The sequence below is a fragment of the Nematolebias whitei genome, chromosome 1 (assembly GCF_014905685.2).
Source record: "Nematolebias whitei isolate Nwh7 chromosome 1, NemWhi1, whole genome shotgun sequence".
NCBI lineage: Eukaryota > Metazoa > Chordata > Actinopteri > Cyprinodontiformes > Rivulidae > Nematolebias > Nematolebias whitei.
In genome coordinates this window covers 23524702-23552112 of record NC_056498.1, presented here as the reverse complement: position 1 = coordinate 23552112, position 27411 = coordinate 23524702, and the positions used below count along the sequence as shown (strand labels likewise).

The 27411-nt window shown below is 39.9% G+C and overlaps 2 protein-coding genes across 2 annotated transcripts in view; both read right to left on the bottom strand.

Annotated features, from left to right (window-relative positions):
• lgi2a (leucine-rich repeat LGI family, member 2a) overlaps window positions 1-5863 on the bottom strand; it is a 13365-nt gene extending 7502 nt beyond the window's left edge. Inside the window, exons 1-3 of the mRNA XM_037675855.1 lie at window positions 5685-5863; window positions 5423-5494; window positions 569-640 (exon numbers count right to left, since the gene is read on the bottom strand). Coding sequence (XP_037531783.1) covers window positions 569-640; window positions 5423-5494; window positions 5685-5863 — 323 coding nt within the window. The remainder of the gene's footprint in view (window positions 1-568; window positions 641-5422; window positions 5495-5684) is intronic.
• A 5593-nt stretch (window positions 5864-11456) lies between these two features.
• Window positions 11457-27411, bottom strand: part of sepsecs (Sep (O-phosphoserine) tRNA:Sec (selenocysteine) tRNA synthase) — a 20800-nt gene continuing 4845 nt past the window's right edge. The window contains exons 4-12 of the mRNA XM_037675865.1: window positions 25798-25916; window positions 25376-25534; window positions 23417-23570; window positions 23177-23279; window positions 22898-23027; window positions 20119-20210; window positions 17174-17267; window positions 16950-17040; window positions 11457-11905 (exon numbers count right to left, since the gene is read on the bottom strand). Of these exons, the coding sequence (XP_037531793.1) occupies window positions 11653-11905; window positions 16950-17040; window positions 17174-17267; window positions 20119-20210; window positions 22898-23027; window positions 23177-23279; window positions 23417-23570; window positions 25376-25534; window positions 25798-25916 (1195 nt within the window). The 3' untranslated portion in view covers window positions 11457-11652. The remainder of the gene's footprint in view (window positions 11906-16949; window positions 17041-17173; window positions 17268-20118; window positions 20211-22897; window positions 23028-23176; window positions 23280-23416; window positions 23571-25375; window positions 25535-25797; window positions 25917-27411) is intronic.

Here is a 27411-nt window from a genome sequence, read left to right as displayed (position 1 = left end):
ATGGATGGATGGATGGATGGATGGATGGATGGATGGATGGATGGATCCAGGAATACAGGCTGAAATTTTTGAATTTTTAAAACAAAAACAAAGGCTGCCGAGGTAACAAAAGCTGCAAATGAACAAACTCAAGGAGACATGGAGGAGAACTGGACATGGCATGGAAAACACACACAATGCCGGACTGAAGAGAAGTGAAAAAACGAGGGACTTCATAGTCAGACGCTGATAAGAGGAGTGGAGACGCCGGGACTAAATGATAACAAGAAACAGGTGTAAGTGGGTGTGGCAGAATTGGGGAGGGAAGACTGACAATAAAGTACTGTGAGAATGACGGAGCGGCACAGGCGAACAAGTGAACACAAAAACAGCACAGAAAGTAAACAAGAGGACTGAAACCAAAACACAAACAATTATCAAAAATCAAGCAAAAGATACAGATCGTGACAGCCAAAACATCTTTTCTGAATGTGCCTCACAACCATTTTATAAAAGTATTGCTTTGAGGACGTAACCAAATGTAATATTATAGTCAACACTTTGCTGTATGAAAAGAAAAACAACTTACAGATACTCCAGGTGTGGAAGACCTGCGAACGCATCGTCTTTTATGGTCGTTAGAGAATTTGAATTCAAAAGCCTGCAATGAAAAGTAAAAGGTAACGTTTAATAAATTCTCTGGCTAACACAGGCAACACTTTAAGATTCTGTATGAATCACAAGGCAGATGAAGCAAACATTGCCAAAACAGAACCGAATGATCTGAACCCAACATATAAAGACAACTATCGTGACATCCAATCGGTTTTATTGCCATGATTTATTATCTTTATTGTAATTTGAAAATATTTTACTGAAAATCTACAGGAAAAAAAAATTCTGGATAAGTTTTTGATAAGGAGTGAAATGAAAATATTCCCCAACAAACAAATACAAACTTAACCCTGCCCTTGAAAACTGAGGCCTCGTTGATCATTTTAACCCAAGGGCAGCAGGAGGGTTTAACTTATTAGCGCTAACAGCTGTGGAGCAAAGTTATTTCATAAACCTTAATACTACAATCACTTTTGCATTACATGGTTAGTGCAAAACATTTGTGTTGTTTTAAGTTGGCAGCGATCCGCTTTAGGCCCTGCTCTGACTAGCCGTTAGCTCGTCAGTCCATGAATCGTACAAATCTTACGCACAAGACTGAACGCAGACAATTCAGAGACACAACTTAGCTCGTCTTTCGTTGTGAATAACGGAAGCAGTAAATATGAACACTTTTTAAAAAATTATTCTACATCAATTTTTGACCACAACTGGTAATGACAATTAAAAAAAGACAAAAGAAATCAGAGCAGTTTACAACATCATAGCTACGTTTCAAGTAATGCACAAAAATGTAAGAATGTAAGATTCAGATGTAAGAAATTCACTGTCATGAAGCCATGCTCCAAAGACTCTTGAATATTTTCATGACTATTAACTATTTGTCTAATGGGTAAGAAAGAACAAAGCAAAGCATTAGGGCCTTCTTTCCAAACATCAGCATTAGCAACTACTGTCAAAATAAACTTGTGACCAGATTTTTCTAGTTTTGGTCTTGCTGGCACTGGATAATGGGAGAAAATTTCTGGTACCATTAATTGTCCAGAAACGTTCCATGGTAATATAAAATTGGGGATTATAAAAATAAACTGGAAATTGGGGATAATTTAAACAAACTATTTTATATCCAAATGAAGAAGCAGAGAGTGTTTTGTTTTTAGAGTGGGGTACCTTACGTTGCTGGTACGGCAATGAAATCTGGTTATTTTAGACAAAATTATGCTAAATATATACTTTTTCTGAATTTATTTAAAGATGTTACTTATGGCTGACCTTCAATATTTTAAATTTATTCATTTATTTTGTTTTACTTTCTGCCTCTCCCTTTTTCAGGGGTCACCACAACAAGAAAGATTTGGAAATTGATCTACGCCGGATGCCCTTCCTGACACAACCTGGGCTCAAACTTGCAGCCTCAGGATTGCAAGACTGCACCACTGACCGCTGAGCTACCACAGCTATTAGGTCTATTATTGTTTGTTCCTACTGGGGCGCAGAGGTTGGAGATGGCAAGCCTGTGATTGGAAGGTTGCTGGTTTGATCCCACGGACCGACAGACATCAAATGTGGGTGGGAAAGGTGAAGCACCCACACCTGCCTCCACCCTCATTTGCTCCAGTCTGGACCCTTGAGCAAGGCCCTTAACCCCCATCATCTGCTCCCCTGGGCGCAATAGATGGCAGCTCTCTGCTCCAGTCAGAGGGCTGTGGTAGCTCGGTGGTCTGTGGTTGAGTCAGGAAGGACATCTGGTGTAAAAATAATTGCCACGTCTTCATGAGAGTTAATTCGCTGTGGTGACCTGAAGAAGGAAGAAGCCAAAGAAGAAGATGAGGAAGACTGTTCCCACCAAAATTCATGCTCCATAATCCACATACAAATCCAACAAAGTTCAGTCTGGTCATCTGGACGGTTTTTAGTTTTTTTCTGAGACATTTCGTCCTTCATCCAAAGGACTTCTTCAGTCCGAGAAGAAAAAAATTAAAATAAAATTAATTTAAAAAAAACGTCCAAATGACCTGACTGAACATTTTTACTATTTGTTCCCAGTAATTGCCATAACATTACATAAATTTCCATGGAAAATGTCTGCTGGTAGTTTTTAAACATTCTTGAGCTAATAGCTCTGTCATTGTCAGTTTTGATTGAACTGATTGATTATTGAATTTTTTGTGATTATTTGTGAGTGCAAAACATTTTAGCAGCAGCCAACTAACAATTCTACTACAGCTATTTCGGTTCCGCAGGGAAACCTTGGATGTTCTGTGTGCCAGATCCGGTTCTGGAGAGCAGTCTTGGAGGGCAGTCACCACGGTCATTATTATCATCATGCTGCTACTGGGACTGCGCTGCTAACAAGACCTGCTAATGCTGCTAACAAGACTTGCTAATGCTGCTAACAAGACCTGCTAACGCTGCTAACAAGACCTGCTAATGCTGCTAACAAGACCTGCTAACGCTGCTAACAAGATCTGTTACCGCTGCTAACAAGACCTGCTAATGCTGCTAACAAGACCTGCTAATGCCGCTAACAAGACCTGCTAACAAGATCTGCTAACAAGATCTGTTAACGCTGCTAACAAGACTTGCTAACGCTGCTAACAAGACCTTCTAATGCTAACAAGACCTTCTAACACTGCTAACAAGACCTGCTAATGCTGCTAACAAGACCTGCTAACAATGCTAATGAGACCTGCTAACGCTGCTAACAAGACCTGCTAATGCTGCTAACAAGACCTGCTAATGCTGCTAACAAGGTCTGTTAATGTTGCTAACAAGACCTGCTAACGCTGCTAACAAGATCTGTTAATGTTGCTAACAAGACTTGTTAACCCTGCTAATAAGACCTGCTAATGCTGCTAACAAGACTTGCTAACGCTGCTAACAAGACCTGCTAACGCTGCTAACAAGATCTGTTAACGCTGCTAACTAGACCTGTTAACGCTGCTAACAAGACCTGCTAATGCTGCTAACAAGACCTGCTTATGCTGCTAACAAGACCTGCTAATGCTGCTAACTAGACCTGTTAACGCTGCTAACAAGATCTGCTAATGCTGCTAACAAGACCTGCTTATGCTGCTAACAAGACCTGCTAATGCTGCTAACAAGACCTGCTAATGCTGCTAACAAGACTTGTTAACCCTGCTAATAAGACCTGCTAATGCTGCTAACAAGACCTGCTAACGCTGCTAACAAGACCTGCAAACGCTGCTAACAAGATCTGTTTATGCTGCTAACAAGACCTGCTAACGCTGCTAACAAGATCTGCTAATGTTCCTAACAAGACCTGCTTATGCTGCTAACAAGACCTGCTAATGCTGCTAACAAGACCTTCTAACAATAACATTGCTAACAAGACCTGCTAATGCTGCTAACAAGACCTGCTAACAATAACATTGCTAACAAGACCTGCTAATGCTGCTAACAAGACCTGCTAACAATAACATTGCTAACAAGACCTGTTAATGCTGCTAACAAGACCCGCTAATGCTGCTAACAAGACCATACCGCTAACAGAACCACACTGCTAACAGTACTATGGTGCTAATGGGACCATGTTGCTAAGAGAACCTCACTGCCAACAGAACCACTCTTCTAATTTCTTTTTTTGTTCATTTACGCTTTATTTATCCGGGTAGTCTCACTGAGCCACGAGAACTCATTTTCAAGAGAGACCTGTTTAGGGAGTAGATGGTGGGGGTTAAGGGCCTTGCTCATGGGCCCAGAGTGGGGTGAATGAGGGTGGAGGGAGGTGTGGGTGTTTCACCTACCCCACCCACATTTTGATGTTGACGGTACCGGGAGGTGAACCTGCAACTTTCCGATCACAAGCCCATCTTCTAACCTCTGCGCCACCACTCCCCCTAAAACTAAAAAAAAACTTAGCTTAAAACTTAAAACTTATCTGCTAATAGGACCATGCTGCTGTAGATGTATTTCTTTTTCACTTTTGGCGCATTGTTTTTGTATTTTTATTGCATGCTTAAAGGGGGGGTGGTGGTGCTTAGGGGGAGTGGTGGCGCAGAGGTTAGAGAGGTGGGCCTGTGATCCGAAGATCGCCGGTTCACGCCCCGGCCCCGACAACATCAAAATTGTGGGTGGGGTAGGTGAAACACCCACACTTGCCCCCACCCTCATTCGCCCCACTCTGGGCCCATGAGCAAGGCCCTTAACACCCACCATGTGCTCCCTAAACAGGTCTCTCTTGAAAATGAGTTCTCGTGGCTCAATGAGACTAACCTGGATAAATAAAGGCTAAATGAAAAAAAAAAAAAAAAATAATTTGTTGTTGTTTTGGCGAGTCGAGACGGTTCTTCTCATCCTCATTGCACTGTTGACCTTGTGTTGATCTGCATATGATAAATACAACAAACCTGAGCCTGGGATACTTTTGACAGAAATATAATATTTCTGCGTTGGAGTAACTGCATAATGCAAAACTGTTGGGAGGTGTAAACGTTTTGCGTTCACAAGAGTTACTGAAGAAATTTGGACAGGATTTTTTAAATTATTATTACAGCAGCAATCTACTGTGGCTTCAATGAATCTAGCATTTAACTAAGCAAATTAAACTCTTTGTCTCCAAGCTGAGGCCGTTTAAAGAACTATCCACAACAGGTAAGATATTAACTGCTCATAACCTTTCCACAGAGCCCCACTTGCTTTAGTATGCAGGACACATTACTGCAGCTGTAGTTAGGCACAACAAAAACTTAGCTGCTGAACATGCAGGTGCTGCAGCGGCTTAAAAGCCTGTTATCATTAATGCATGATGATGAGTGAGTATAAACGACTCAAATCTTGTCTGATGCATTAAAGGAGGTGTTCTTACAGTAGCTGGAGGGTGGGCATGTGGGCAAACATTGCTTCTTTGACCTCAGTAAAAGTCCCATTGACGATGCTCCTGAACAGAAGAAAGCAGAAACCAGCAAACCAAAAGATCAATACAGATCAGCATCGGCTCTTATTTACAGGCTGCACTGTAAAAATAGACCCAAGCGGCGCTCAGTTGACTCACGCGCTGGTGTTGTTTAGTAGATACAGTTTAATTTAAAGAGAAGCAAATGCCATAAACAGGGGTCTAGGCTACTCACAAAGAGCTGATCTCATTTGGGGCCATCCTGAGGATGTAGGAGGACCCGACGCAGATGATGGACTCCTTGGAGCAGCTGCATGTTGAAGGGCATCGGAAAGCCTTTTTCAGATGAGCCGGTGGACACAGGAAGCACAATGATGCACACAGAAAAGCCCAAATCCTGAGAGCTGGCAGCATGTTTCTTGCCGGGCTCGCATGTGTGTCTGTAGTTTTGTTGGTTTGATGATGAGAGAGAGAGAGTGAGAGAGACAGAGCAGGGATGGAAGCAGACAGCACCGACAGCGTGTTTCCACCCTGCACCATGAAATGCTGCACTGGCTCCCTGACATCAGCAAATCAGCTGCAGCCCCGACGCTTTCATTATTTATTTAGAAAGAAAAAAAGAAGGGGGGGGGGGGGGGGGCTCCAGGTGGGTAACTGTTGGTTCAACATCCACTCTAAACAAAAATAAGACATTAATAAGGGCAGGTAGGGTCTTCAAAGCTGTTTTCAGAGATATTGTTAGCTGTAAATAGACATTTGAATATTTTAACCCATTTTGGATAGCTGGCGGTCAGTTCAGTTCTGCACTTGTAAAGAAAAAAAACAAGAAATAAAGGTTAACACAAATTAATTTTTCCAAGTTTTTACGATAGCTCCACCTAATATTTCAGTTTTATTGGATGTAGGTAAATGACTTAACATCAAATAACTCACAAACAGAAGGTTCACGTGAGGTTAAAATGTTTGACTGAGAACGTTTAAGCTGTAGATTTCTCCTCTCGGGAGATCTGAGGCGATAAACTGCAGCACCATGGACAGTGTTTAAGGCAAGCCAATTTATCATATAAGTCAGACAAGATCTTCCCGATAAATGTTGACTATTCAGTTCTGTTGAAAATAACATTTTCGTTATCCAGCATGCCATTTGTATTATCGACAAGCATTTCCAACAGCAAAACTAAGGCAAGTTAATGTATCATATAATTTGATTTACCAAGCAGATGTTCAAAATTAAGTTATTTAGCTTTAAAATAAAATGAGAATATTAAGAATGCTACTTGTCTAGTCCAAAATCTGCTATTAAGAAATATCAAACAGAGTATGGCAATCCAGTTGGTCATATAATACTAAAACAAGATATTTCCAGTATGTTAAAACACAATTCTGCCTAGCTGAGCATAACATTTCAGACATACTGAATGCAATTTGTAACTTCCTTCAACAACACAGATATCATATTAAGTTTTTAAATGGAAAACCAATTTTTCATATAACAGTAAAACAAAATCTCCAAGATACTTGAAAAAATAGTTATAGTAAAGAGGAACATTTCAGACATCTAATACTATTTCTGATTGCTACAGCTAACCAACCTTATAAAACAGAAATTGTTGTAACTCCGTTAATTTAGATATTGAGCTAAAAATTGATGTGGCAATAGCTGGGAGTCATTCCCACACATTCTCTGAAATTAAACAGTTATATTAAAATTTTGACCAAAATGGCATTTATGGCCATCTTTTCATAGGTCATCTTAGTTTTAAACTCAATAAGCAATTTGCATTTGTCCTGGAAAGAATGGTGTTAGAAATATATACAAAGTTCTTTTATAAATAAATAAACAGATAAAAACACAAACAAAAACAGATGGTCAAGTCTAAATAATAAATGCTAATGATTTTTATTAGTTGCTTAGAAATCTTTCATTTTAAGCCAGCAAGAGCATTATATGGACTAGTAGGGATCCAGGAACTAGCAGGATGTAATCGGAAATGAGTGGTTGGATTATATGCAACAACAACTTGCCATACTTTAGATTCAAAATTTCACACTCTCATCAAACGGTTGGGTATATATGACCAATTATATGTTTATTTAGTTATCCAAAGGCAAGAAAAAGCTTTAAACATAATCAAACTTGCAAAATAAAATCCTTTTAGCCCTACATTTTGCTTTGTACTAACCAGTCTGTCTCTTTATGTTCTACCAAAACAAATGAGTTCCCTGTTTTTGTGTGTCTCTGGCTCTCCATCACCGCTGAAGTCCTCTCAACGGTTTTTAGGAACCAGGACTGAAGGGCCATTTGTCACGCAGCAACATCCCCCCGGGTGCTTAGCGATCCGACTGAGCGTGTACAGAGAGGTTTGGAGAGGAATACATTACAGAAGAGCTTTTGGTGATGAAGGTAAACAACTGCTTGGGTTGGAGGGAAACAGAAGTGGTAGAAAGTCACGTTGATCACTCATCTACAATAAGAGGTCCTAAATTCAAAACCGAGTTGCATCACTATTAGCAAATGTGCAACTGTTGACAAAGAATAAACAATTACTGGAGTTTCTACATATTAATATTTAATCTAGAATATATTCCAAAGCTTTTTCTTCATAACGTGTAGCAAAACAATTCCTTCACTTTTGCTAATGAGCAACACTTAACGCCCTGAAATAATTTATTTACATTTTTGGAAACTCCCTTTGCCGTTTTTTTTAGAGTGCTGCATTGTCCCAGTGCTGCCAGTGTTTTTCCACTATGGTTTATAAATGTTTCAGTCCAGCCTGGGAACAGTGAAAATGTGCTGATCCAACAGCAGAACTACAGTATCTGAGTCCAGCCCACTTTTAAAGGCTGCTGAGTGGGTCCCTTCTAATAAACATCTGCTCCCAACTGAACCCCCTGATGGCTGCAAGTGGAGGAAGCACCTGCAGATAACGCTGATCAAGGCCCAGATAACTGGTTTCCATACAGTTGGAGGACCCCCTATATGTTTAAGATTAGGAAATAGCAGACACACGAGCAGGACACACAGAAAAACGAGGACAGTGCTAATCAAAATCCAGAGTAGATGTAACGTTTTCAAGGGAAATGTCAGATCTTTTGAAGTGGGGTTCTGTGGAAAGTGAACAATTAATATCTTACCTGTTATAGATGGCTCTTTGACCATCCGGATTAACAAGCTAAAGGCTAGTTAGAGTGGAGCTCAGATTAAAGTGGGTTGCTGCTGTTGTCTTAAAACAACTTCATCAGTGCTAAATATGTAAACCAAACGATGCCGGAACGCAAACAGCAAGGCGGGGGAGGGCCTCCCCCAGAAAATGTTGAATAAAGTAGATGCCATTTCCTGCATTCTGGTATATTTTAATGAGTGGTTGAACATATATGTTTATAAGTCTCTCTCCTTGTGTGAGCAGAGCACACTCCACTTCTCTCAAGCATCCTAACCCTCACCCCTACACATTGAGTACTATCTCCATCGCCACTGCCTTCAAGTGCTTCAATTCTCGGATGTTTAATTGTACAATGAGAAGAGTTTTATTTATTTTATTTTTTTTATGAAAGTAAATTGAACTGTCTTTTCAACATTTTAATTGCTGTTATTTTGACAAATTGGCGCTGTTGTTTAGATATGCGACGTCACGTCAAGTGATTACCCATCAAACACTTCTCTCCTTTTTTAATAAATGATCTAAATTTTATTATCAACTTAAACTGTAAAACTGATTTGCAATTTAGTTGTGCTGTTTGATTATTATATTTTTTTATTAAACTGCCCATGACTGTACTTTTAGGGGCGGAATTTTTTTTAAGGGTAGAAGTGGAAATGCTTGAAGAGGCAGATTGCATGTGATATTAGGAAGCTCGTAAGTGGCTGTTGTGTTTAAAATTAGTGTTTATGTAATTATTTTCAGATTACCAGTACATATCCAATATAGGTTTATTCATTCAAGGCAGTCAAATTTGTCCATAACTTTATTATTTTTAAGCCTGAGTTTTACTGGATGCAAGCAAAGTGACCGGAACGCACCCTGTCAAAATAAGAGTTCCCGGATCCTGTTCCGGCACAGTCTGGCTCAGATTAAGCACTGAACTTCAGTCTCAAACATTTTATAGTAGAGGTACGCCTAAATCATGGAAAAGTACGAGTTTGATACAAGAATGAAAAACAAATGTCAGCTTCTTGTTTTTTGTAGTCTTTTTTATTTTTATTTTTTAATTTAATAAACATTAACTCTTCGATAAGCAGAAACAACAACAACAACAAAAAGCACCCTTGTTAGACGGAAGGCTTTAAGTAGCAGCAAGTCAGGTTTTGTCTGGTGTTAATTTCAATATTCATTAAAAATTATATAATTTTACGGTCTTTTACATCCAATTTGAGTTTAAACAGTAATCCACATGCCAAGTGTTAAAAAAAGACTGTTAAACTCCAGAAAAGCATTGGATTAAGACATTAGGGGGGAAAAAAACTAAAATAAATAATTAATGGCTGTATTTTTCATTTAATTTGACCTTGACATAATGTGAAACAAAAAGTAAAGAACTGAACATCTCCCAGTGTTAAAATATATTAAAAAAAGTGGAAAAACGTTCAAAAAATGCTTCTCAGCCAAACAAGTGCTAAATGTCTGAGAAAGTCATGCTTGGCTTTAGGGAAATCAAATAAATACACAAATAAAAGCACTGATTCTACAGCACAACTGCTTGCCATACCTTGGCAGCAGCTCTCGTCTCTCCCTGGTGCAGACGTTCTCAGTCAGTGGTTTTTCTACACAGCTGATTTGAAACAAACAGGTGTGTGTTTTCCTGAACCAGAAATGTGTTTCATATAAAATACTTTTTCTGCTTCTTTTCTGTCGGGGTTGTTAAAAATGTGGCTGAATCAAACGTGCATCTGCTACCGATACACCAACAATGTTTTATAAAACTTTATATCCACAACAATTCTGCATTACTGTAGTTATTCCTGCAGAAAGGGCCGCATGCTGCACAGGAAATATGAGCTGGCGCACAACCACAGAATCATATGAAACTTACTGTGAATTGAACTGACAGCAATATAAACATTTAGAAAATAGCGTTCACATGAATTTAAGAAGGCAGCAATCCACTTTAATCTTGGTTCTGCTCAAATTAGGATTAAGCATTTCATTCTTATCTACTGTCTCTCTTTAAATAGCTGACTCTGGTTCGGGCTTGAATGAATGTTGACCATGAAGAAATTTAATCTTATATAAAATCCAATAAAACCATATTCGTCTTTTTGTGTTTTGTCCAGCTTGTTTGGCAAAAAGACCAACTGAGCCCATTTCCTCCACGGAACGCTGTAGTGGGCTATTTTTGGTGCACTCCATTGATTATCTGCTTCACGTGATCCGTAAATAAACGAGCTAATCCACTGAACGGGGTCTTGGATGGAGCTAATGGGTCGGAGATCACTGGAGTCATGTTACAAATCATGTAGACAACGTTACAAACTGTTTGTGTATCACTGACAGGGAAAAGATGAGCCATATGTGCTTTTAGGATAACGAGTTAAAATGCCCCCCCCCCCCCCCCCCAAGACTGAAGTCTGGGTCATTTTGACCCAAGGGAAGCAGGAAGATTAAGACAAAGATACAACAATGTTCAGTGAGGTCATCTGGACGGTTTCATTTTTTTGTGATGAGACATTTTGCCCTTCATCCAAAGGACTTCCTCAGTCTGAGAAGCCACCAAACAGGGGTGGACGGGCCCCAGAGGCCATCTTAGCACCAGCAAACTGTTTTTTTTCCCACTATGGAGTATGCTGTTTGTGGGACTCAGTTTTGTTTGGTGGCTCCTCAGATTAAAGAAGTCCTTTGGATGAAGGACGAAGCGTCTCAGCACAAAAAAAAGAAACCGTCCAGATGACCTGACTGAATACTGTTGGATTTTATACCTGGATTACTGAGCATGAACTTTGGTATTAAGACAACTCCACAGTGAAGATATTTGATCATTTTATTTAACAAATGCAAACACGATCCTTTGGAAATGATAGACTCCATCTATTTTTAACACATTTCTCTTTGGTTTAAAATGAACTTGCGCACAAATAAATCACGACCTGTTGTCAGTCACTGACAGTCAGAGACAGGCTGGATTAACAGTCCAGTACAAAGTACCGATAATTGGGTCTAAATCAAGTAAAAAGTAGGCAGCAGAGTCAGACTTTATCAGGTCAAGTTTCAGCTCAGTCCTTCTTCAGTCTCTTCTTGGTTCACTTCAGACACCTTGGAGCAACTCCTCGCCGCGTTCCCGTCCTTCTTCAGCGTCTTCAGGCACTTGTCGAGCCTTTTCATGCACAGGGTCACGTCGTCCTGAGTGATGCCGATAGCAGAAGCAGCGTTGAGGTAAGGGCAGGGGTACGACTCGGAGTGCGACATGAACCCGCGAAATGTGTGTCCGTTGACAATCTGCTCCTTGCCCAGTGGCACCACCCTGGAAACACGAGGGGGATAAACAAGGATTATGGAAGGTTGTAGCATCGTGACTAAAATGAAACGTATTCTTGTTCCCCTGATTCAAAGAGCCACACAGACCATAAACAGTTGTCTTGGCTGTTTGTCGCTTTGCTAAACACTCAAGTGGAATTAAACACAGATTCTAATGCAAAATATTGTTCATAAGACTTTTCCGTCCAAACATGAGCCTAGCCAGGATGTCGCCTCTTTCACTAATGTCATGGCTTGAGAGAGTATAAACCAAAAGTCTACAAACCAGCTTTTTTTTTCTTCTCTCGATAACATGACATCCTTGTGGTCCTCAATCCTGGTCCTCTAGGACCACTGTCCTGCATGTTTTAGATGTTTCTCTGCTCTTCAGCAGGTCTTCAAGTTCTGCAGAAGTCTGTTAACTTCTCATTCATTCACATCAGGCGTGTTGGAGAAGAGAAACATCTAAAACAGCGATATTCAACTGGCGGCCCAGGTCAAAATCAGGCCCACGGATGAACTCGGTTTGGCCCACCAATGGGTTCATTTTTAAATAAAACTAGATTTTAAACGGTAAAAAAAACTTAATGACAATAACTGCTCGATGTCCGCCCCCTGAGCTCTTGGTTTTCAGTAACCGTGGCCCCCTGAGCAATTTAGTTTAATAGCCCTGATCTAATTCATGCAGGACAGTGGCCATTGAAGACCTGGATTGGGGACAACTGCAGGTTGGTTTACACTTTTATTGCTAAACATTAAAGGGAAAGCTACTTTAGTTGTGTCAAGGGTTTATCTAGATCTGGGGTGTTGAACTCAGTTACAAAAGGGGGTCAAAATGTCAACCAATACATTAACTCAAATCAAAAATCTGACATCTGCTCTTGGATGCAAGCTCCTCAGCAAGAGTTTGGTTGGTCTCATTTGATAGTCTCTGTTGCTCTTGCCACATCAAAATCAGAGATTAGTGAAAATTTCAAATTTTGGGGGTCCTCAAAGTTGGCCCACTGTCATGAGAACTTGTTTCCCCTACTCTAACACTCCTGATTCAAAGGTTGAACTACCTCACAGCCTGTTAATCACCTGTTGATTCAAGATTCAAATCAAGGGTGCTGGAGCAGGTTCAAGGTTAGTGGCCTGCGAGGACCAGGATTGGACACCCCTGGTCAATTGTGTATTTGTTTCAATACAATGCTGACTGGCTGTCGTCTGAATCATCTCTTTGGTCAATGTTTAAGGGGGAAAAGTGACTTACTTTATATATACACCAATTATTGTTAGTATCCAACATCCAGGTCAGAGCAATTCAATTCAAAAATACTTTATTAATCCCAAAGGGAAAATTAATTGTTGATGTAGCTTATCCTGGCTTCGTTAGAGTTGTTCTAGATGCTGATGGCTGTGGGCAGAAAGGATCTCTTGCAGCAGTCCATCCCACAGCGGATCCGAAGAAACTGGCTATAGATGACGATCCATCCACCCAGATCCAACAGACCTCTCGGTCCTCTTGGGCAGCAGGACCGCCTGAATGCCGGGCAGAACTCCTCCCCGAGCGATGGCCATTCCCCCCAGCAGCCTGCCGAGCCCCTCGTCACCGCAAAAAAAAAAAAAACTGCAGGTGCTGGGGGACGATCTCGGTTCTCCCACTGTCACAAGCCGCATTTCCCACCATCTCCAAGATCTCTGCAGTCTGGCACTCGAGCACTGCCTCCAGGTAGACGGGAATGCATCCACGGCGCCTCCTTTTCAACACATTTGGGATTTGGGTCTGTAGCTGAGATATTATTTGCGTTTTTGAAATGTTAATCAGCAGTTCCCAGCTATAGAAAACCACCTTGTTGTTATAGTTACGCATCATAACAAATGTCCAAAAGTAACAAAGTTTCAGTAAAAATCCTTCCAACGGCACAGCATCCAAAATCAGATGAAATATTCATTCAAAAAAAGTGATTTACATAGAGAAAAAAGAGAAATTGAAGTTTTCAAAAGCAAAATCTCAGAATGAATGTAACAGAGCTACTCCAACATGCACCTTGAGTGGCACAACTCTAGAATCCAGTCAACTCTAATGCAGCTACAGTGTTAAACTGCAGATAAATACTTTACATGATGAACTGTTGCTGTACCCTGCCAAGTACAAGTCGCAACACTGCTGTGTCATTTAATTATTGTTCAAACCTAGTTTTTTTTTTTTGGTTGTTGTGGTTCTTTATAAAGCAAAGCCTAAAACAAAAAGACAAAAGTCACTTCTGAGATGCTTGTTGAGCTGCAGTTTCAGATTCAAACTCTGTAACGCCATAAAAATTCTCCTACTTAATGTGGCAGGGCTGCAGCTCTGTCAGCACAGTTCAGGCTCACTTCAGTGTGAAATCAATTACCGGCCACAGTGCCTATGAGCAACCATTAAGGGTGGAGAAACGCACTGTAATGAGCAGCTTTGCCGGATGGTGATGTGGACAAGAAACAACTCTCTCTCTTTAGTATGTAAAGTAAAAGAACCTCCGTTTATAAAAGGGCAACAAATCTAAAAGGTCTCGACAGCTCATCTGATCAAATATGCAACAGAAGCAAGAAGATTTTTTTTTTAAGATTCTGGAAAGTGTTCACTTTGATGAAAGAATGTGACGTTCCTCCAAAATGTTCAAAAACAAACAAAAAAAGATTTGATTTATTTGAATAAATGATTCAGTCTGGTCTGATGTTAGAAAAAAAGGTTTGTAAGCTCAATCATCTGGGTAGATAACAAGAACAAAAAGTTCAACCATGTCATCTGGACGAGTTTCTTTAAGTGCGAAACGTTTTGGCTCCCATCCCGAAGGCTTCATCAGTCTGCGGCCTGCCAACCAGTCTAATGGCCAATAATAACTTTATGACAGAACATCACATCAAAAATGACCAGACTATCCCTTTAAAGGCATCTGTTGCAGGGCCTATGTAGCATTAGATCCACACTGTCAGTGCCTGCTACAAGCACAGACAAAATGTTTCTTTAGATACATGTCATGACAAGCATCATTAAATTTCCTTGAAACATGATTTGTAGTCGTTATCGCGCACCCAGATTACTCTGACTCATCATTTCCTGGACGTCTGACGTTTTATTGGCCCTTTTGTTGGAAACATCACCCCCTCTGCTCAGACAAGATAAAATAATCTTTCCTTTCCCATTTGCTTGTCCTCTCCCATTTCTGAGGCACATTACTTGTATATACTTCTACCTGTTTTGTATTTGTAATTATTTATATCCTTAACGTGTGTTTTTTTGTCTTTCTTCCAATAAGGTGTACACACAAAAAAATCACTGTAATGCAACTTTGATTGGTGATATGTGCTGCTGATTATCCATGCTGCTGATCTCATGCTGCTGTATTCATTCATTCATACTCATCAACCCACAAAGACTCATGTTCGTGCTGCTGTTTGGTGTATTGTTTTGCACTATCAGTGACTAGCGTATATCTTATGACCCTTTTCCATTAGTACCTTTAGTACCGGTACAGCACGGTTCTACTCTACTCGGTACGGTCCACGTTGCGTTTCCATTATGCTTTCAGTACTGGTTCCAGTGGGCGGGGTTCAAATTGACATCACCCGCCTCACCAGCTGTGACAGGGATACCTTGGAAACAAGTTTCAGTACAGGGTGAGAATTTATTTTGAAGTTTCTGGTAAATTAAAAAGAATACAGATTATTAAAATGATCAAATTAAACTATATATAAATCCTGCTAATGAACTTTAATTCACCATTAAATCTTTGATGAACCAGATTCTACAAAAACATCTATATTTAAACTTTTATACATTTTCTTCATCATTTGATGTATTTGCACTCATATTGTGTGTACTTTTATTGTTCAATTTAGATATGTGGTTTTATTTCTTGTTCACAAATTATTTTTTTTAAAACTTTGCTTTAAAGTTTAATTCTTGTTTTGTGATTTGTACATCTGTGGGTTAGAATAAAGTTGAGCTAAAGGCTGTATCTCTTCTTTAAACATGTCTGAGGGAAATATTCCTGATAGATCCAATAATTTTGTGTCTTTTTATGATTTTTCAGCTGAGAAACTTAAACAGATTATTTAACAGTCATTAAAATGACAACAGGATTTCATGATAAAGCAAGCACCGTTTATTTATTTATTTTTTAAAATCTTCACTGATTTTAAAAAAAAAACATATAACGTTTTAAAAATCATTTCCACCGTTTGTCCCAGACCCAGCACGGTTCGACTCGACTTGGCATGGTTCCAAGGCTTTTCCGTTGGCATGGTTCCAAGGCTTTTCCGTTAGTAACGGTACGTAGAACTGGTCCCTTTTTTCAGAACCCTTGGCTCTGTGGTTCCACCCGGGGCGAGCACGTACCAAAACGTGACATCAGAACACTGTCGGTCACTGATTGGTCAGGAGGTGGAGTTACTGGCTGTTTGAGAAATTTCACAACATCTGATCCGCCATTTTCAATTACCAGTATTCAAACTCGAGGAGCGACGAGTGGACCGGGACAGGTTGGAAAAGCAGCATTAGCACTTTTAGCGTACCGTTTGGTGTTCGTTTAGCGTATATCTTAGTTTATATCTTAGATCCTTATTTACTGTTTCTTTTTACACTTTATATTTTTGTTACTGTTGTATGTAACTGGGACCCTGAGTACACAATTTCGTTCCACCTCATGTACCACATGTGATGTGAATGACAAAGAACCTTGAACCTGGACCTGTCATTCTGTGTTTGTTTGTCTCTCCTTCCTGTCCTGTCAAACCCAGCCAGTCGAAGCAGATGGACGCTCGTCCTGAGACTGGTTCTGCTAAAGGTTTCTTCCTGTTAAAATGAGTTTTTCCTTTCCACTGTTGCCTTTGTGCTTGCTCTGGATGGGAGACCGCAACGAAGTGAAGATTCAATGAGTCTGCTGACTTCCTTAGACAGAGAACTTTTACTAATCAGCTTTTATAATGTAAGTGAATGTTTCTGATCAGTGCTCTGAGACGACTTCTGTTGTGACTTGGTGCTTTATAAATAAACTGAACTGAACCCAGCCCTTGCGACCGTCTCCTACCTGGCTCCTGACACCTGTCGGGTGAACAGCATGGAGCCGAGCTGAGTCACCGCCTGATCGCTCGACGCCTGCAGACCATCTAGAGACATGGCTGGAAAGGAGACACACCCAACACATGCACACTTAATAAAATGGAAACACAAGGTTGCAAAGACAAACTCTGCAACAGTATATAAATGACAGTGAGACGACCTGCTGGTCTGTGATCAGCACTTGGGGCTCACCCAGAGAGATGGGATTATGTGGGGTGTGAAGCAATCTCTCCCCATGCGCAGAAGCCAGAGTCTTCAGCTCCTGAGCCAGGAACGAATAAATCTCCTGCAGGCCATGCAGACACACACATAAAGATACAGAACAGGAGGGGGGAGCTGAGGATGTGCTGCCACAGCTGTATATAAACAGAAAAAGGTTTACAGTGCATTGTGCGTTCTACAGGGTTAAATCATGTCCAGAACCCCCGTCTGTCTGACTGTTTCCCGCCAGGAGGCTCTCCTTCTGGCCTGGATGTTTGCTTGCATCACACTTCCACCTCCGGGATCAATTAGAGGAGCAAGAGAAGATGAACGCCTACCTTTAGGCAGAGATTTGAACACCCGTGTGTATAAAAACTGCTGACAAAGTGCTTTGCTTGTCTATGTGTGTGTGTGAAGACTGAATCAAAGGCAAAAAAAAGTGGGGGGGGGGGGTGTTTAGGACACAGATGCTCTGAACACAAGCTCTGCAACAAACTGCAGGGTTTTGTTTTTCTTTATTTGTGTGCTGGCTACCAGGGCCATATCCCCCACCCCCACCCCCACGGCCGCCCCCCACCTCCCCCGGCGAAGCATTACAAGGAGGAGCGGGTGTGTGTCTCACTCCGCTGACTCATTTCTTCTCGGTTAGAAAGAATATTTTCTCTGTCAAGAGTCGAAAACAAACAGCGTCGGACCACTTCAAGAGTGTCCAAGTGTCCCTTGTTCCCTCAATGACAAAGAGCGGCATTATTTCTCCCAGAGGAGGGGGGGGGGGTGACAATACCTCAGTGTGCGACAAAGCGAAGTTCAGCCACAACAACAAACATGCTCTTCTGTTAATTAGTTTAAATGTATCTAAATTAGGGGTTCAAGCGGCTGCAAATGGTACGGAATAACGATTTGAATTATTAAAAGCTCGCCTCCGTGGGACAGATGTGAGGGATCTGCAGACACTACAGAAGAACTGATGCTCTACATTAATTATGCACATCACAAACCAGGAGAAATCAATACGCCTCAAAGCTCCTGATCATAGAGGATGGGTTTCATGGAGGTACAGTAACAGGAAGCAGCCCCTCTTTCTGCTCCATGGCTTTGAAAATAAAGAAATATGTCCGATGAACAGCATGGCCCAACACATGGAGTCATTCTGCACTTAAAACAGGAACAAACCTAAATCTTTACATAACTTCAGTTTATTGAAATGTATTTATGCACAGCTCTTTTAGGCTGGACCCTTCGCCCCGCCCAAATGTTTTGCACATCCATGAAAGAGTAGAGGCATAAACATCACAAAATGTTGGGTGGGGTTTAATGGTGGTGGTGGTGATGGGAGGCGAAGAAGTTGCAAAGAGCGATGCGGTGCACCCACATAAAAACTCACTAATTTATTTTTTCTTTATTAAAATATTTATGTTATATGTAAATTGTGATGTCTACTTTGACATATTTTGTAAAAGTATTCAAACCAATAGCAAAACTAGTGTTCTACTTTATTATTAGTGTTTTATTACTACAACAACTAGCTGAACATCTAGTTTCTTGCGTTGCAAAGTACAGTAGACACTCGCTACTTCATAGGTCGTTTTTCATGGACTCGCTCCATCGCGGTTTCTCAAAGTAAGACTGGACATGACACAATTGGCTGATTGATGGATGAGCCGCACGATCGGCATGAAATTTTTATTTAAAAATGAATTATTTTAAATTATTTAATTATTTAGCACCAGTGTGCAGCCCAAGCTGCAGGAGAAGCTTCTTCATGCAGCGTGCCATAGCGCCACTCTGCAGCCGAGAAGTGGGCGTGGCCAAGAGAGCTGGCAGATGGCAAAGAGCTGAAATAATGACCTTATGTGCTCTTTAAGAGCGTTGAGAGATTAGAAACATTGTTTAGAATATTGCAAGGGCGTGGGAAGGGTTTAAAACGCCTTTATATACATAAATATATAGAAAGATAGAGATAGATTTATAAATATATAAATGCTAAAATAAACTAACTTACCACTTGTACTACTATTCCTACTTCGCAGTTTTCCACTTATCACGGGGCTTCATGGTACGGATCCTCCGTGATAAATGAGGGACTACTGTACTGTGCTTGACAGTTGGCATGAGATGTTTGTGCTGATATTTTGCTCGATTTTGACAAAATATGGTGCTTTTCACCCAAAAATCCCTCTAAATAAATCATTCCTGTCTAGTTAGTTATAACTGTAACATTAAACATGCCAAATGTGGCCTGCAGAGGCTGAAATGTGACTCCTACGTCTTTTTTGTTTGTTAGTTTTCTAACAAAGATCAGTAAAATGTTAATATAAAGCTGTGCACGGACCAATGCAAAAATTCTTACTGAATTTTTCACACACTGCTTCTGCTTTTAGTCTTAGTTTATTTTAATAAAATAAAGCGTTTTATGGAATGCCATGTCATCTAAAGTTTAATTTACTTTAAAAAAGGGCCAGTTGACTTGTTGATCTTCAGAACTTACGGTTCAGAACGGAAGTATCTGACCTTCGATGTGAGCCCATCAGCTGGTTTTCATGTGGTTTCAGTTCCAAAGAGAGGCAGAGAAAAGGTGTGTTGATGCTGCAACGTGGGCGACACCATCTCACACCGGTGAGCTGTAAAACTCCTGAATTAGTTCCATCTTTTTTTATTTGTACCCCTGCCTTCACAGAGCTCGCTGCCAGCGTGAATCAAGGATCACCCCCAACAGTGAGGATGGTGGGGGTACCGAACACACAGCAGCAACGTCACAGATTCTTCACAACTATTCTAAACTGCTGTTGACTTTTCAGGAGGAAACCATGACGCGTCACATTTAAAACAACATTTCACATATCAGCCATAAAACATCAAGCAAACATCGCAGTTGAACCCAGATATGGGGCTACCTGCCTTTCTTTATCTTGTCCTCACATGTAGCATGCCCTCACCTTTCTTTCTGATAGGTACTTCTTATAGCCGCTGGCGCCCAGGGTGAGAAGGGTAATGAGGACATCAAGAGACGGTGAAGCCGAAGCTCGACCTAAATAAAACAAAACAACCAGAGACTTTAAGAAAAGATTATTGGCAGTACACTGCCTGCATTTGGGTGAACATATCCACACCAAGGTTGATTTGAAAGTTTTCCACGTGGTTAATAATTGTGTGAAGGTTTATGAAGCATCCACACTATTGTTGAAGCATGCACACTATTGTGATCCATTTTTCTTCCGTACGTTTTTCAGCATCTTTCTCGTTCCACAGTTTTTGTGCTATTTCAACAAATCATATCTCAAAACGTTCAGCTCGTTCAGGAGAAGGGTGCAATGACTTTTGGTATTGGTGAAACTTTAGCCTTTTCTGTCTTTATATATATATTCATTTGTGACCCTTCACATCAAATCAGGAATTAAATCGTATTTGGTGAAACTAAACTAAGCACATTTTGTAATTTCTGTCCTTTTAAGCTACATTTTGATACGCAGATCACCCTGACGAGCGGTTTCAGAGATACGGCTTGATTTGTCTTGCTAATCAGGGTAAACCCTGGGAAATTGGTCTGAATCTTCTTTTTTATATTTTCTAAGGAAGAATTCTTGATGTCATTTGAAAGAGGAAATCTCAAAGTGAAAATTTAGGGAGGAAAAATGTTAGTTGTGGGTACTGATCTGTAAAGTGCTTCAAAACATTCCTATATAAAAAGGTATTTATTCATCATATTTTGACAAAATGAAAAAATGTCTAATCTTTCTACCAATGCACCGTAGCTGAATATCAAGATTATGTTTCTTAAGTAAAGGTTTAATTACAGCTATCTTAAAGCACTGTGGTACGTAACCATTCATTAGAGACAAGTTAAGGAGATCCAAAATGTGATTATTAATTAAGGGAAATACCGCTTTAAATAGTCTGGTTGGGAAGGGATCTAGCAGACATGTGGATGGTTTGGATAAAGCTATTATTTTAGACAATTCAGAGAGCTCAACAGGACAAAAATAGTCCAAACATAAATCAGGTTCTAGTGACATTTTTAAAATTGCCTCATATGACAAGGAACCAGAGGCGATAGTAGGAAGAATGGTTTGAATTTTTCTCCCTAACTGAAATAATTGTATTTATAAAGAATCTCATGAAGTCATCACTGCTTATAGCTGTAAGGAAACACGACTCAGCAGAGGTAGGGCTTTTCATTAGTTTAGGTATACAGTAGTCCCTCGTTTATCGCAGGGGATCTGTTCCCTGAAGCCCTGCGATAAGTGAAAAACCATGAAGTAGGAATAGTAATACAAAACGTAAGTAGTAGTTTATTTTACCATTTATATACAAAAAGGTATTTTAAGCTCTTCCCACACTCTTGCAATATTCTAAACAATGTTTCTAAACTCTAAACACTATAAAAGAGCATGTCATGATCTCAACTCTCTGCCATCTGCCAGCGCTCTCGGACACGCCCACTTCGCCGCTGCAGAGCAGAGATCTGACACGCTGCAGGAGGGAGCTTCTCCTTCAGCTGTGGGCTGCACACAGGTGCAGTAGACGCTAAATAATTTAAAATATTTTATTTTTTAGAAAAAGTCCAAGCCGATCGTGCGGCTCATCCATCAATCAGCCAACTGTGTGTCATGTCCAATCTTATTTTGAAAGCCACAATAGAGAGGGTCCATGAAAAATTAACCGCAAAGTAGCGAGGGACTACTGTAGTGCTGAACTGAAAAAATTAGTTAAAAGTAGTTAACCACAAAGAGGGTCACCAAAGTGAGTTAATTCATTACAGTAAATGACACGAGGGAGACGTCCGACACTCTTTGAATGCATCACTCTGTTTCAGCCCAACAGAGTTTTGCTCCGCCCCTTTGGTTCAGATGGACCGGATTAATTTCTGAAAGCTCACCTCTGAACAAAACATGGACACTTTACTTATGATTTATAAATTTGATGTTGTCGTCTAAAACAGGTCTCTTTTAAAAATGAGTCCTCATGACTCCATGAGACTAACCTGTATAAATAAAGGTTGAATGAATATACCACGCTATGGATGTGACGGGTCACATTTTTAGAACAATGATGCTTCTTGCCACAAAGCTGCTCATGTTTTTGTTCAGGAAAAACATTAACTCTATGACAAGACCACCAAATAGCTCTTAATTTGCATAAAAGTTTATGATAAATGAGAAATCAACACAGAGCAGCTCAAATTTTAACACTTCTTGAGTACAGCTAAAAAAATAAAAAAAAAAAAAATACAAACAACTTTCCGCAGCACAAAGTAACAAGAACCAACAAGAATCAAATCTTGTTTTTTGTTTACTCTCATTCAGGTCGTTCTCTGTCGCTCGGAGGGAACTCTACTCCTTTCCTCAGAAAGAATCCATTTTGTGCAACCTGACGACTCTAACAGATATTATACTAAACATAGTTTCTTCGAATGCGTTGTAGGGCTCAAATGTTCTCCGTAGCCTCACAGAACCGCCAGCCCCAGAGAAGCAGATTCAGCTGCACACAGATATCTGAGCAGCAATGCCTTTCAATTATGTTACTACATATGGAGCAGCAGTGACGTTAAAAACAGAGAAATTATTAAATGTCAAGATTGACTCAAAGAAGTTTCTGCTTCATCCTTTAGTTCAGACACTTTCTTACATGTGACCTTAATTTAACCAATAAAAAACTGACATGGAAGCATAAAAAGAAGAATGAACAGTTCTGTGCATGTATACTGTTTTCACTCACCTGGGTACATTTTGCTGATCTCCTGGACGAAAGACTCATCAAATCCTGCAATTATGGCGCCCCCTACTGGAACCATGAAGTTCTTGTCCAAGCTCTGAACGAAGGCGTCGATTCTTCCCACCCGAGCCCCCTGACGGAGGAGAAAATATTTAACCCACCCACCTTTCAGACACTGAACACACAAGTGACACTGTAGCTCAAAGTGTCACATGCAAGAAAATATTGGACTAATTTTGAAAAAGGCTATTAAAAGACAGATTGGGTATGATTGGCAGGTACCTGCTGTATGAGGTGCATGCATTTAGATGACTGGACTCCGTATGCATTGTTGACGATGTGAGGGATGTCGTGTTTGGCACACATAGTGGCCAGTTCTTCAAGCCTGGACGACAATATGACAAACACACATAGAAAGGGAACCATTATTTAAAGCTTCATTTGGCACAGAATCAAAAACCTTCCAACAACAACAACAAGCAAAAGCCTGTGATGTCACCTGAAGGCTAACGGCTTCATTACCTGTCGGGGACCCGAGGAGCGAAGCAAGATGTCGTGGAATGAACACACAGGACGTTTTCAGCGCCGAGCTCCTCGATCTTTCCTTCAACTGCTTCCAGGTCTGTTCGTAGCTCATCGCCCTCGAGCACGTTCTCCACGACTACGGGTTCAAAACCTGGTTTAAAATTAAAAAAAATGTTTCTTTAAAGGAGTCACACACACGTAAAAAATCCATTCATGACTGAAGGATGCTTAGATCATTTCTCTTTCATACAAATACTTCAAAAAGAACAATTCACCAAAAAGAAACTAATTACATTTTGAAAATGCAGTGTGACCGCTTAGTCCTGAATGGTTTAGCTGAAACTTGTTGAAGAAGCTAAAACTGGATTGTTAACGTTAAAAGAAGCAGAACATTGTCTAAAAGCTAAAAGTAGCAAAAGGCTAGGTGTATGCTAAAAGTAGCAGAACATTGTCTAAAAGCTAAACATAGCAAAAGGCTAGGTTTATGGTAAAAGTAGCAGAACATTGTCTAAAAGCTAAACATAGCAAAAGGCTAGGTTTATGCTAAAAGTAGCAGAACAGTGTCTAAAAGCTAAAACTAGAAAAAGACTAGGTTGATGCTAAAAGTAGAAGAAATGTCTAAAAGCTAAAAGTAGCAAAAAGCTAGGTTTGTGCTAGAAGAGGCAAAACAGTGTCTAAATGCTAAAAGTAGGAAAAGGCTAGGTGTTTGCTAAAAGTAGTAGAACAGTCTGAAAGCTAAAAGTAGCAAAAAGGCTAGGTTTATGCTAAAAGTAGCAGAACATTGTCTAAAAGCTAAAAGTAGCAAAAGACTAGGTTCATGCTAAAAGCAGAAGAAGTGTCTAAAGGCTAAAAGTAGCAAAAAGCTAGGTTTGTGGTAGAAGAAGCAGAACAGTGTCTAAAAGCTAAGTAGAAGAAATATAGGTTCATGCTAAAAGTAGCAGAGAAGTGTCTAAAAGCTAAAAGTAGCAAAATACTAGGTGTATGTTAAAAGTAGCAGAACAGTGTCTAAAAGCTAAAAGTAGCAAAAGGCTAGGTTCATGCTAAAATAGCAGAACAGCGTCTAAAAGCAGCAAAAAGCTAGGTTTGTGAAAGAAGTAACAGAACAGTGTCTAAAAGATAAAAGTAGCAAAAGGCTAGGTTCATGCTAAAATAGCAGAACAGCGTCTAAAAGCTAAAAGTAGCAAAAAGCTAGGTTTGTTATAGAAGTAGCAGAACAGTGTCTAAAAGACAAAAGTAGCAAAAAGCTAGGTTCATGCTAAAGTAGCAGAGCAGAGTCTAAAAGCTAAAAGTAGCAAAAGACTAGGTGTGTGCTAAAAGTAGCTGAACAGTGTATAAAAGCTAAAAGTAGCAAAAGGCTAGGTTCATGCTAAATAGCAGAACAGTGTCAAAAAGCTAAAAGTAGCAAAAGGCTAGGTGTATGATAAAAGTAGCGGAACAGCTTCTAAAAGCTAAAAGTAGCTAAAAAGGCAAAAATAGATATAAAAAAAAAACAGTGATTTGGAAAGAATTGAGGAGATCTTACTGTATTGCTATGGGGAAAATGTGAATAAAGTTAAATATACTGAGAAGTATGAAAGCTACAAAACCCAAAAGTCACATCACCCATCAAAAGGCTAGGTTTATGTCAAAAGTAGCAGAAAGGTGACTAGAAGCTCAAAGTAGCAAAAGGCTAGGTTTATGCTAAAAGTAGTAGTACAGTGTCTAAAGGCTAAACGTAGCAAAACGCTAGGTTTATGCTAAGAGTAACAGAACAGTGTCCATCTGCTGAACAAGCTGAACGTTTTGATATATGAATGGCTAAAAGAGCACAAAGTATGCAGACATAATTAGATTGAAAAAACAAGCAAACATACAATTATACATTAATATACATTAATCTGATAATCATATTATACTAAATAATCAGATCAGTTGCTTGTATTATTTAGTCATATTTATTTTGTGTGATGTCACCACCTGCTGTGATCATAGATTTAAAACAGGACTTCTGATCGATTCGAGGCCAGATGATGTAACGAGCCTTGGGTCTCCGGTGACGAAGGGTCAGGAAACACAGGGTCAAGCTCATTCCTGTTGCCATGGGAACAACGAAGCAGCTCGCCACGCTGCGGACACCTGGGATAAAGTGGAAATGGAGCCTGTTTAGGTTTTACACAGGGTACGGGAAGTCAAGACATTTACATTTTCAAAAATGATGAGAAACTCCTCAAAGTTGAGCAATTTAAAGAAACTGCATTTTTAATTCTGCAGCAAAGTGATTTAACCACTCAGTGCAAAAAAACGAACCGTCTTCAACAGCTTTCTTTAGCAATTAGCAGCTGAAAGCTATACTTATGACTTTAAATGCAAATGTTGCACAACTTAAAACACATACAGACCTGAAATCCTGAGGATGTCCAGAACCACAGAGTTGGTCAGCTTGTTCAGCAGACTGGACCCAGCAGCTTTAGGCTGAACAGCAGCGATGTCACCTGAACGACCTATGCCATGGATCAACCTGCAGCAGCCGAGAAGACGAGTTAAACTTCCTGATCTTTGTGAAAATGCGCTGAGAGCCGGTACCCATTTAGTCTAAAGATTTATCTGAAGATTTTGTGGAAGGTTTGGTTGATTACAGAGGAACTGGATCTGTGCCTGTTGTCTAGAATGATGAGGAAAACTAGGAAAACATCAGACTCTGAGCTGTCAGAGTTTTTGAGTCGGAGCAACAATAAGTCAGTTTGTTGCCTGGAAAAGGTCAAAGTTCAGGTGTCGAACAGAAACAAAAGTCAAAACTTGTGTTCTCGAGCTTCCAGTGACTATTTGGCGTAACGATGAGCAGTTTCAACACCTGAGCTCTGTAATTTCATGTACCAATGGAGCCTGTTAGCAGGCCTCGCGTTCAACAGCACAGCTAAAAGAAGAACAAGGTTAGGTTTATGCCAAAAGTAGCAGAACGGTGTCCAAAAGCTAAAAGTTGCAAAAGGCTAGGTTCATCCTAAAAGAAGCAGAACAGTGTCTAAAAGCTAAAAGTGGCAAAAGGCTAGGTTTATGCTAAAAGTAGCAGAACAGTGTCTAAAAGCTAACAGTAGCAAAAGGATAGATTTGTGCTAAAAGTGGCAGAACAGTGTCTAAAAGCTAACAGTAGCAAAACGATAGATTTGTGCTAAAAGTGGCAGAACAGTGTCTAAAAGATCAAAGTAGCAAAAGGCTAGGTTAGCTAAAATTAGCAGAACAGTGTCTAAAAGTTAAAAGAAGCAAAAGGCAAAGTTTATACTCAAAGTAGCAGAACAGTGTCTAAAAGATAAAAGCAGCAAAAGGCTAGGTTTATGCTAAAAGTAACAGAACAGTGTCTAAAAGCTAAAATAAGAAAAAGGCTAGGTTTATGCCAATAGAAGCCAAACAGTGTCTAAAAGCTAAAAGAAGAAAAAGGTAAGGTTTATGCCAGAAAAAGCAGAACAGTGTCTAAAAAGTAAAAGTAGCAAAATGTTAGGATTATGCTAAAAGTAGCAGAACAGCGTCTAAAAGCTAAAAGTAGCAAAATGCTAGGTTTGAGCTAAAAGTAGAAGAACAGTGTCTAAAAGCTAAAAGTGGCAAAAGGCTAGGTTTATGCTAAAAAGTAGCAGAACAGTGTCTAAAAGCTAACAGTAGCAAAAGGATAGATTTATGCTAAAAGTGGCAGAACAGTGTCTAAAAGCTAAAAGTAGCAAAAGGCTAGGTGTTAGCTAAAATTAGCAGAACAGCGTCTAAAATCTAAAAGTAGCAAAAGGCTAGGTTTATGTTAAAAATAGCAGAACAGTGTCTAAAAGCTAAAAGTAGCAAAAGGCTAGGTTTATGCTAAAAAGAGCAGAACAGTGTCTAAAATCTAAAAGTAGCAAAAGGCTAGGTTTATGCTAAAAGTAGCAGTACAGTGTCTAAAATCTAAAAGTAGCAAAAGGCTAGGTTTATGCTAAAAGTAGCAGAACAGTGTCTAAAAGCTAAAAGTAGCAAAAGGCTAGGTTTATGCTAAAAGT